This window comes from Leiobunum rupestre, chromosome 4 (assembly GCF_980474605.1).
Source record: "Leiobunum rupestre chromosome 4, qqLeiRupe1.1.hap1, whole genome shotgun sequence".
NCBI classification, from domain to species: domain Eukaryota; kingdom Metazoa; phylum Arthropoda; class Arachnida; order Opiliones; family Sclerosomatidae; genus Leiobunum; species Leiobunum rupestre.
Window position 1 is genome coordinate 65,369,062 of NC_143387.1, and position 12,646 is coordinate 65,381,707.

The 12,646-nt window shown below is 38.7% G+C and overlaps 1 protein-coding gene across 1 annotated transcript in view; it reads left to right on the forward strand.

Moving 5' to 3' along the window:
• Positions 1–6,347: 6,347 nt before the first annotated feature.
• The window catches only part of LOC149948785 (growth hormone secretagogue receptor type 1-like), a 35,094-nt gene continuing 28,795 nt past the window's right edge, over positions 6,348–12,646 (forward strand). The window contains exon 1 of the mRNA XM_090171151.1: positions 6,348–6,786. Within this exon, the coding sequence (XP_090027277.1) occupies positions 6,348–6,786 (439 nt within the window). The remainder of the gene's footprint in view (positions 6,787–12,646) is intronic.

Here is a 12,646-nt window from a genome sequence, read left to right on the forward strand (position 1 = left end):
ATATTTCAACGGAACCGTGAGTGGGAGAGAAAGAAAGTCGTACAGCGGCAAACTGCGACGGCTTCCGCTCGACCCGCCCCTCGCGACCGATGAACTAACTAAAGCGGGTGGGGCAAGCGGGGGCAGAAAACAGGGGTTGGAACAATGCAATTAGAATAGCGGAAATTGTCAACTTGTAAAATGAAAGAGTTATATAGTTGCGAGGTACGAAGAAGGGACCTCAAAATTTACAACTAGAGACAGCTATTTTAAGCGCTTCTCCCCTCTCAGCCTTCGCACTTTTAGTTCTCCTATCGTCACCTAGATGGCGGTGCGGAGCTCGCGGATAACGTAAGCGAGGCAGGAATTTCCCATGTATAAGGAGGGGAACTCGGAACAATAGCGAAAGCGATTATATCAATTACGAACCAAAATGAGAAAAGGGTTTGAATTGATGATGGAAATGAGAATGTTTGAATACGCTCACTGAAATTTTAGGCGGCATTTTAAATTCGTACACCACCAAAAAGAAACCTACAAATGAACCATTTCACCTAAAGCTTAAAGATAAACCAACATTTAGAGGGAAGCCCTTGGAGATATAATTTTAATCCTTTTCTTTATACTAGATGGCGCAGATTTAAACTTAAATAAATTCTTACTTATCTATAAAAAAAACTATAAGCAAAAGTTCAACTGCGGAGAGATTCGACATAAAATTGAAAACTCGAAAAATATTATATTTACGGCTGATTTTAAATAAATTAAAATTTAAGCTGGCACCATCTCGTAAGGTTTGGAGTACTTAAAAATAGACCTATAATAGCGTCAACTTTGTGAAAGGATCTTCCCTTTTTGATAATGTTTATTCCCATTACTTTATAATAAAGTATTTTAAAAAGGTGTCTTCGTATGGTTTCTTCAGTACATAGCAGGCCAAAATTCTTTTGTATTAACACTAGTGGTATAGCCAGGGGGGGGGGGAACATGGGGCACATGCCTCCCACCGAAACGTATGGTCGTACGTACAAATATTTTATTTCTTTACTTTTTTTTCAATGGTGTGCCCCCCCCCCCCGAAACAAAATCATGGCTACGCCACTGATTAACGCGCCATCTAACGATCACTAGTGTAATTGAATTTTGATATAATAGATAATTTCTGTATCAGGATATTTTATTAGAAATAATTAAGAAGGAAAAATAAATAAATATCAGGAATGTATTTATTTATAATTAGGGAGAATGACAGTGTGATTAACAATCATGGTCGAGCAGTAAGCTTATTTCCCTTAAGAAATCAAAACAGTCGGGTACCTCAAGGATATTTTATTAGAAATAATTAAGAAGGAAAAAGGAAAAATAAATAAATATCAGGAATGGATTTCTTTATAATTAGGGAGAATGACAGTGTGGTTACCACTCATTTTCGAGCAGTAAGCTCCTTCCCCTTAAGAAGTCAAAACAGTCGGGTACCTCAAGGTTCCCTAAATCTGACGTCTTCCGACGCGATTGATGCGCACCCGTGCCGTGGGAAAACTAGACCATGACGCCCGCGGAGCGTCTGGACATACTGATTGTTCCTGGGTATTACTCATCTTAGTACAAGTCAATACATATTCATTCGTCGATCTTTTGTGTACAACAGTATGGAGTGATTCCACACCATAAAACATTTGACCTATTTTTTGATCTACAAAACGTAGATCTTTTCGAGTAGCGATGTTACCCATTTTAAACATTTCGCGGAGAAGGTCTATATTTATTGCCTTTAAAAATATATCACGCTACAAAGTCGATAAATGGCCTACCATTTTCACACCTCGCGTAGTTTCGACTATAAATAGCGCGGCGTGTATATTTTCAAATACCGTAAGAAGGGAACAAACGTATTGGAATGGACAGCCCATCCACTGTTTAGGTATGGGCGGAAAGCGGCCAGACCCCGAGCTAGCCTATGACTTATGATCTACAGAAATAGGATGCGGAGATATCGTATGGCATAAATACGCCGAATAAGAGAGAAAAAAGGGGGAAAGAGTGAGGGGGAGAAAATCTGGCCGAAATCAGTGATACATTATCACCTATAAAACTATCCCGAGCTGGGGTTATTACCCTCTTTCTATTCGGAACGAAGCGGGAAAAATAAGACAACAGAATGGGCTCTCGCGCCTCCGAAGGAATGCTCGAAACAGATTAAAAGTTGGCCAAAGACGAATCGACAATCGTAAATCTACATAAAACCGAGGCGCTTTTATCAAGCAGAGGGATTGGTTTACCCCATCTCGGAGGGAGTAGCCCCGTCCGACCAATTTACGGCGCGGATTAATACTCGAAAGATTCATTACCTCGAGAGGATACCAACGGAAGAAAATTCGCCGCCTAGACCTATTTATTTCACTCGTTGAAAAAGTCTAAGCCTCGCTCATTTTTATTTTCGCTCTTAATTCCCCAAAAGGTCGGTCGGCCTTCGTCACCAGTCTAACTGCTGATTGTTCTATGTAATTTAAAAGGGCGAGTTCTGTGCACAAGCTTGAGTTTTACCTTAGGCCAATTAACTAATGGACACCAATCATATAAAAAAAAAACCCCCATCGCATCGCCCGCCAGCTCTCCTATTGACATAATCTCGAAATATTACAACCATAACTTTAAAAAACGAGTTCAAGATAATAGACCTAATTAATATTTAATAATTGGGTGGAAATCTTTCCAATATCGGACGCCGTGGCGCTGCAATTGGAGTTTATCTAAAAGAAGCAAGCACGCAATCTAGAGTCGGGTCTATCCAAGGTGATATGTCCGTGAAATGTGAGACCTTAAACAAAAATGTATCTGTGAAATATGCCAAAAAAGCTAGTTTTTCGACTACGGCGGTTCATGTAAATATTTGTTTAATTTCTATAAAAATAATCTTATCCCTCCCAATCTTCATAGCTTAAGGCAAGACGACGAACCAGACGAAGTTATGAGTATACACCAAATAAGGGGAAGGTTATTTTTACCTATTTAACTAATGAAATTGCGCATTATTATATTATGTATTTAAACGATATTAAACTGAAAACCTTTTAAATTATATCATATAAATTAATAAGGTGAGTCATAATTTACGTCTAGGCAAACAAATATAAAGTGCGACGCTCTTAAAGCTTCCTTTTTAATGATTGTATTAATTTAAGATGGCGACAATTTTATTGGGAAGAGAAAACGAGTCCTAATACTGCTTTAGACAATTTATTATGTAAAATCTATAAAAAAAAATCGGGAAAGTTTCTGCATCGAAATTATTAAAATATTTCACGGTTCTCAAATGATGTAAAATATCTACGTTTTAGACTATTGACGTCATGTACTATGGCTTCGGGTATTTAAAAAATGTGCGCTATCCTGTGAATGTATTTTACATTTGGTCAAATGCGTTTTGATGTATTTAAGGTAGTACCGTAGGTGGTAAAATTTGGGACGGGGAGTAAGAGTCTTAAATTTACCAAGTCTATTCTAATTTTTCCGAGTCTCGAAATATTTCTAAAAAAAACCGGTTCCTATAAAATGTTTATCAAAACTGGACCTCATTTTGATAACTGACCAAAATTATTGAGTTGAGCTCCTCCACCCTGTCAAAAAAGGAGGTTTTCAATTGAATTATAACATTAAGCCTAAGTAAATCCATGAAAAAAATTGGTTGTAATACGTCAAAGCTTCGTCATCCAATCGATGATCCAGGGTAAGCTTTTCTTTAATCATATCAAAGGCTAATTTTGGGCGAGTAATTAAAACGCCTTCTGTTTGTTAAATTCAAATAAATGAATAAAAAGGAATCTATTTTTAACACGGGCTGTAAAAGAATAACCGTTATTGTTAGAAAAACATCCACGTTACTCTCGGCACAGCCATCTTTTGTCAGTAGCGCGTGTAAGCATCGAGCATCTTCCAATCCATTAAGCGCACCATCAAAAGGAAAAAATTAGCATAGGCACAATCGGATCGGGAGAGAGGGGCTGAGAAGACATTCTGTTTCGAATAAGCCTTCGCAACTTCACGACACCAAAAAGAAGGCTATCTGAGAACAGAACGACAATGGTTCCCTCAAATGGAAATATCGGCTAACTTAAAAGAGAATATGCAAATTACCGCGAAGAGAGCGAGAAAAGTCATCTAAATAATAATTACGTCCACCCCTTCTTACAAGTCTTCAGTCGCCTTCAAAGACGCTACATCGATTACTAGAAAAGTGCAGTTTAAATAATGCAGTTGACTAAAAATAGACTAGAAGAGTACCAACCACTTTACTAGCGTAGTCGTGGCAGAAAGCCTCGCGACATTAGATAAATAATTCAAGCCAAAAGCGAGCTAAAAGTTTGTACTTTGTTTTACAAAGAGACTTAAATACACTTTAAGATTCTATACTGAGGAAATCTCGCGATATACCTAACAGGAATTAGACGCATTAGCTGTTCCATGTCAAAACCTTAAAAACGCCAAAAATTAAAATTTGAGATGCGCGAGGTTTCGTAATTCATAACTGATCAAAAACAGAGGGCACTAATAAAAACGTTGTTTGTTAATAAAAACACATTTTCCCGGTAAAACCTATTATGAGGAAATTAGATTGATCGACCAATTAATTTAGTTTGGTCATTACAAACGAGGGGCAGGTCACTTAGTTGATTAACGACGCACCCCTCGAAAGATTAAATCAGATTTAATCTTTAATATTTTGATTAAATTCAATTTAATCACGATTATCACGTTTAATCAGTAATTAGAATGTTTAAATCTGATTAAATCTGATTAAAATGATTAAATCCTGATTGAAACAATTAAATCGTGATTATAATTGTGCGTGATTAGAACGAGCTGATTAGAATAGTTTAATATACGATTAGAATTGTTATTTCGTATTTACCGCGCTCGATAAAATCTCGATTGGACCGATTAAATTGATTAAATCGTGATTAAAATTATTAAATATAATTAAAATGATTAAATCTGATTCAAATGATTAAATCTGATTCAAATGATTAAATCTGATTCAAATGATTAAATCTGATTAAAATGATTAAATCTGATTCAAATGATTAAATCTGATTAATTTGATTAAATACTGATTAAAAAGGTTAGATCATAATTAAATATCAATCGTGATTAGATTTTCTAATCTTGATTAGCTTTTCTAATATGGATTAGATTTTTAATCTTGATTAGCTTTTCTAATATGGATTAGATTTTTAATCTTGATTACTCTGATTTCATCATTTTACTATGATTAAGACGCACCAAAAATGGAATATTGAACATTGAATATTTCTATCTTGAAAACAATTAAATTGGATACGCATTGTTTGGCCATATGAAAATATTTAATTCTTCCATGGTGGACTATTCGTGACGATTCTAGTATATTCTAGGGTTGGAATTTAATAACCTCATATATATATTTTGAACATACTGATGATGTGTTAATTCCAGAAATAAGTGAAAATCCCAAATCTTATTAGACTTAAATTTCGATAATATATATATTTTTTTTAAATTGAGAGACTTTCCTAAACCTTACTACATATTTTTCAAAATGTCTTTTAATGGATTTTGGCAGAGGACAGTCTGCGTTTATATCAATTCTTTTGGTTTGCTTCACTACGTTCTTCCAACTAACTCGCTTATTATACTTTCCCGTTATAGAAATAGCGCAATTTAGAAAACAAATTTCTATTGTATATCTTAGAATTTCTAAGATAAACGTGGGAGAATGGAAACAATCGCGGTGGATGTCGAAACGCTGTTCGAGGAAAAATGACGCGAAAGGGAAGTGAGGGTTTTTTCTCCGACTTTTAGCTCCGCCGCGAAGGGGGGATGCGATAGGGGCGCTGCCTCCGCGCGAGTATCTATCAGAGCTCGAGCGAGAGAACTCTGGGAAAACTATTGGGAAAAGCCCTCTTGGCGGGCTGCGAGGCCACGCGAGTCGCCGAGATCCAACAAGCCATCAACCGAGAAGGATACCAAACCTCAGTGTCTTCTCAGAGACAGACACGACCCGAAACAGAACCCCGAAATAGCGACAGCGGACGAAATAACCCCACTCTTTCGTAAGGCGTAATTAAAATCCTACAAAAGATATAAAGATACCGAAAAAGAAGGAAGTTATCCGAAACTTTCTACGCGGGTTGCTACGCTTTAAGAACCTCAGTGGATTAAATAACCGCTAACAATTACGATTTAGATATGTCAGTGTCTACGGATAAGTTTAAAACTTAATAAATCACTAGGTTGCGTATCGTTTCTGACTGCTTTTGTCGAGTTTAACGCTACAATCCACGCTGTTAGCTACGTTTATAACATTAGATAAATTAGCGCGGTACCATGTCATGGAATCTGATTGTAACGAAACATGGTCGCTGAAACTGGTCGACGATTACCGCAATTATTCCTCGAGATCTCTGTGCAAGAGAATTCCGGAAGCGTACGGATACGGGCACCCGTTCGCGCTGGACTACTTGGGACCCGCTCTGAAAGGGGAGTCGCAGCAGGACGACGCGGAGGATTTAGATGACGGTGAACTCAAGTTCCCCACCTACATCCAGGCGACGGCCACCGTGTTTTGCGCGTGCATTTTGGCCTTCGGCTGTCTGGGGAACATCTTGGTGCCCGTGGTCGTGTGCCGGACCAAAGAGTTGAGAAACTCGACTAACTTGTTCCTGATCAACTTGAGCGTGGCCGATCTCCTGGTGCTGGTCGTTTGCATGCCCACCGTCCTCATTGAGTTGCATTCCCGTCCCGAAGTTTGGATACTCGGAGAAGTTATGTGTAAGTAACGTAATTCTATTTTTGTCGAAAAAATCAAAGAATAAATGTTTGGTGTTGTTCAAACTAGGAAACTATGAAACTTATCAAACGGTTTTGTTACGAGTATGAGGTTTTTAATGTGTGTGTAATGTAATGTGTGTTTAGGAAAAATAGATAATTTGAGAAGCTAGTGAAAGTAATTTTGGAAAAATAGATAAAAGCTAGTGAAAGTAATTTAAAAATTGTCAATAAAAACGTTTTACACTCTTTAAAACTTCAATTCTTATTAATATTTGAATCTAAAATATGACAACTAGAGGTTACGTATTCATTTTGTCATATTTTAGTTTAACTAATTCCTAAACGCGTCGAACATTTGGGCGAAAGCCCGTACGTATAGTTTTAAAATTAATTCTTGACGAAAGATTAAAGAGCTGATAAAAATTCAAAGCCGACAAAGTAACGAAAACAGAACTATCTCTGGAATTTATAACTTTCCGGTAGACCGTAAATCTCGAACCATTCGCGATTTTACCAAAGCTGCCGACGACCAATAAATCACAAAACATAAGGCCGTCTAATAGGTCTGGAAAAAAAGAAATTTGAAAATGCCTAAAACGTGGGTCCCTTTAAATTCTAACCGAAGAGATTAGCCTCAATAATGACCGATTTTATAGATACCTAAAATGGATGGTCTTTCCCTCGAAAGCGCAACGACGCGGGATCCCCCTCCGACCCGTTCCACAAATGACCGTAAACAATACCAAAGAGATCATCAAATACAACTTCCCGTTGGACGTTCATAAATTATAAGCCGCGTCACTTCTCAATAAATTCGCATTTGTGGCATGAAGAAGAGTCTATATCTTTCAACTCCTTTCGACTTTATCATTCGCTTCATCACCATCAATCGCGGCCGAAACCTTTCTGAGGAGGAATTCGATTCATTACGAATGCACCAGCCTTAAATCAAAACCTCGCGGAATGCGGGCTCTCGTAGCCACGGCTCGAGGAGAATTATGACTTCAAAACCCGAGCTAGAGAGCTCGTACAATCTTTGTTGCCTCGAGGCCTCAAATGGCTTCTTAAATTATTAGAATAAACCTAAACGGCGGCGCTAAGGTTTCCGTTCATCCGAAACCATTTGGGCCTTAAATACAATTAAGCGTTACGCCTTGGCGATAAACATCGCGTTAAGTATAGGCGACCGCTTAAAGACGCCGGCTAATAAGTAAATGTTCCTGAGATTAAATTGCTTTCGAAAATCCCACTCTATGGAGAACTTGGGTAGATAAAACACCGTTCACCGTGTTTGTATACGGAGTCCCGAGGAAAAGCTAAGGATTATTTGATGACGCGGCTGATTTGGATGCTTGACTAGTGCCTCGTATCACCGGGAAGGCTAACACCCATATCAGTCATATATGCAAAACAAATCCAACTTGATAAGGGCGACCAGATTCCTAGTTTTTTTTGTCAATTAAGCGCTTCCTCCAAACATTTCGACGATAACCTGACAGTACGTTTTAAACTGAGGAGGGACTCAAAATACTATATTCATATATCAGATGATATTTGTCATTGCGTAATACGAACCGTTTTCCAGCGTAAAATTTTATCCCGCTATGGAAGCTGACATCTTGGCTTCAACGATAAAGTCAGAGCTACGCTTTTAAGCAAAATGCCGCTTCCCGGAGAAAAAGGAGATATCCGAACAGATTTTCCTCCTAATTGCCCGCATATTGCGTTACATTTTTCTGTCCCGATCCCTAATATAATAAAAAATCCGTTGAGAGAGAAAGATTGGCCCGTGTGCACTCTAGTCGTCAAATTGATTTGTGGAAGGTGTTCTAATGCCCTTTTTCTAGGTTGCGTTATAATCTGGAGAGCCCTTCTGCAGTTTAATTAAAGGATAATATATGGGTTGAGGCAAAAGAGAATCACTCCCCCCTACAAACCTTCTCCTTTCCCCAATTTTTTCCCGCGGCGTTGGGTGGTGGTACGTCGAAGCTTCGTACGCCAAAAAGCCGGCTTCCGACATAATTAGGGGCAAATTTGAAGAATCCGTTCGCCGGCTTTCCGCGACATACACAAATCGGTCGTGATTAGTTAAAACAAGCTCCCCCTTCCCGGCCCCAAACCCCAGCCGAGAATTCGCGTGGACGCAATGATGATGCTCTTTCCGTGTCCTCGCGACGTCCTTTTCCCCGTGCTCGACCATTATTTTTACCTCGTGACCCCGTAACCTCGGACGGATATCGGCGCCTCTTATCCGGCTTCTATCATTTCAACATCGTGCTGCTAATTTAGGGTCGCTCATTTTATTGAATTAGAAGTGAAAGGGACGGACTTGACAGGGTTCAGCGGAGTCACTCATCTCTGCTAGCTCTCCTCATTAGCAATTATTCACTTTCTAATTATGAAAAATTTGTGATGGACATCAAAATGTCGATAGAAGTGCGTCTGCGAAGTGAAATTCGTATTTCATTCATGTTTTTAAAACACAGCTCGGAAGAACTTGTACCTAATATTAAGATTGTATTGAGATAACATAGGTAGCATTAACATTTGGAACCACGTCCTACTGAAAGTTCATTTGCTTTTTACACATCAAATGTAAACATAGATGGCGATCGTCTCCGTGAAAGAGTGTGCTAAAAGCAGACGAACTTTCGTTACAAAAGGCTATGACTTAAAATCTCTTTAGTCCCATATTCTTAGCTACCTGAATTCATACTTGATCATACAGTGTAGTAGTACAGAAGATAAATATAAGCGGGTGAGGGGGGTGGCATAAACTTAACTCTCCAAGTTCTTGTTTTAAAATACTGAAACGGTATTCTATTGCAGTAATGGGCATTTTTTAATTTTCATTCTCAGCTCACAAGCCGCTCATGCTAGCCTGACATATTGGTATCTTACGCTCTTCTCAAGAGTGGCTTAGATAATCTCTCTCTCTCTCTCTCTCTCTCTCTCTCTCTCTCTCTCTCTCTCTCTCTCTCTCTCTCTCTCTCTCTCTCTCTCTCTCTCTCTCTCTCTCTCTCTCTCTCTCTCTCTCTCTCTCTCTCTCTCTCTCTCTCTCTCTCTCTCTCTCTCTCTCTCTCTCTCTCTCTCTCTCTCTCTCTCTCTCTCTCATAACCGCTCATAACAAACGTGTTTTTAGATAGCTCCTCTCTTTCCTTATTTCGATTTTGTAAGGAAAGCGACTGCTCTCTCATTCGCTAAGTTTGGAATTGAATACACCTGAACCTCTCTCACACTCAGCTCAAAGAAAATATACCAAACAGCCCAACGAAAGTAGAAAACTGAATCAGTTCTTTAAAAACCACTGAAAACCTAAACTAGTTCCATCATATATTACCTATACACTCAAAAAATGTTTTAATAAATTCTACGACTACAAAAATTACATAAAATTCTGAAATTATTAACGGTAATACTAAAGTGAAAATTTATTAGCCCAGAATACATGCTTTTTACTCCAAACCTCTCTAAAATGAGCAGAGCGCGCCCATCACTGTTCGATTGTGGGAATTAGCTGCAAAGCTACTGCGCTGTGGGTATAAAAATCGGTTACTTCAATCGCCGTCACTCGTTAAAAATTCGAAAAGTGCAGATATGGGGGAGTTAAAATTCGACCAAATCGCCACTCCACTCTTGGTTTTTAAGCTGCGGTTACACATTCTTCAGCATCGTACAGCCATAATCTGAACGCTGCGCAGCGCTGCTTAACAAAAAAAGACCTTAGGAGTTTAAAAATTCCACTTGCATATACCGGGGGTAATAACTCAAAGAGTAAAAGTTTCAATAGAAAATTACCGGCGTGTAAGCGATTGAATCAATCGAGCGTCCATTGGAATGAAGCGATGGTCTCCTGAGATCTCCCTTTTTTCCCAACGACTTTTACTTTCTGAATCTCCACCTAAAGGTGAAAGGTTGAAGCAGGGTCTTTTTATGGAGAGGTTGGCACACTGGCCTATCTCTACCGTATAACGAATTGCAGTCCGTTCGTCACAAGCATTGTCTGTTCCTGGTGGGAAGAAAGGAAGTACATAAAAGGGGAAAATACTTCTGTATGGACGCGCCATCTAACTATCGGTAGTGCAACTAAGGATCTTTAGCGTGTAAATTGTAGTAGACTGAATAAAGGCTGTACAGTAGCAAACGATATCGATTCTTTTTTAGGATATTATTAGAAATAATTAAAAATTAAGAATGCATTTATTGATATTTAGGGAGAATAACAATGTTGAAACGATTTTTAGCATTCCTCAAAATCCACCTCACGCTGTAACCGTAAGCCCCTACCCCCTGAAATAATCGAATCAGCTAGGTATCTTCCGACACACACCTGTGACGATTTTACTCCCCCCTCTCGGGCCAGGGGTAAAACTAGTATCCTTGGTACCATACAATAATTTGCTGTACATAAATTGTTATACGTAGTTTCGGGCACCAGTATAGATGGCGCAAAACAGCGCAGTGAGAGTTACCATCCACCTGAAATTGGCGTTGTTAAAAAAACCACGAGTACGTTGACCTCTCCATAAAAGATCTTGGATAGATTTCCTCTTTCTTTAGAGACATTTAAGAAAATATTCTATTAACGGTGGGCGTCGCCATTGTCCATCGGTTGGGGCTCTCCGCGCATTACTAATTCACAATGGCGGCGCCCGTAAGAAAGGGCCAGCTGGTAAATGATCCAAAAGCGCCAGGTATGTATTATATTAACAGGCGCGATATTTTCCGCATGGAGACTCTGGACTTTTTTGTCTCTTTTTCTTTTAGTTCGCGCATCGATCACGGGCTGGCACTGCTATCGAAATTGCGTCCACGCTTCGAAATGAAGTGGAAACAATTTGAACAATGAAAGCTATATAGCATTTTATTGGCTACGGTATATACATTGCTGAGTTATTGAATGGCAATTGCACGTCGCCCGAGACACCGAGGAATTTTAGTTAATAGTGTTTCTCGGAGAGCGCACACGAGTTTATAGAAAACTGCGGGTTCTCGCTATGGCGCGCAACGGATATACAATCTAAAAGTCGAGTATTTCTTCATCCCCCCCTCCAAAATTTTTGTTTCTAGGAAAAAGACACTGCAGCAAACGTGACGTAATTAACAATATTCTGTCCGTTTGAGAACTTTAGAAATGAATGTTACACGCGAAGTCAGAATTGGCATTTAGGGAGATCTTCGGTTTCCCCTTCCATAAAAACTTGCTGAGGTTAACGGTAATAGTTAGTGTAGGGAGCTGTTGGCTCGAACGCGTGGCATGCAGGGCTTGCCACCACCCTCCTACGCATTGTAACCCGGCCACCTGAATTAATGGCTTCAAAAGTCGCATGATGACTTAGGCCTAAGGTGGTGCCTTGGGTATTAGCCTAGCCTAGCTGATTTTTTTTAAGTGCCACCTGGTGCGAATTACAAGAACTTACGAGAATTTTGGAGAAAGTTAAAGAAAACTGTACCTCCATATATTTATATTATGTTAAGTAGGATTGGAAAGTATAGAAACTGACCCTTATGCCACTTTTGACTGCATTTAGAAATCTATTAATTTAAACCGACTGGAAAGTTTAGTTTTTAAAAGGCTTTAATTATCAACGATATAAATCAATTATATAAAACAAATGTTTCAAAATAATGATAAATGGTTAACATACAGTTTAATGATAAAAATTTCTTTGGGTAATTTATTTTTGATGCCAAGGTCTTTTAGACAGGCTTCTTGACTAGGTTCACGTTTACTGACAATTGTGAGTATTAAAACACGGCTTATCACAATGCGCTTAATTTTTATAAAAGTATTTGCAGTTTTGTCGTTAATCGAAAAGTTTTCACAAATAATTATATTTTCTTTGGAAAAGGAGTAGTA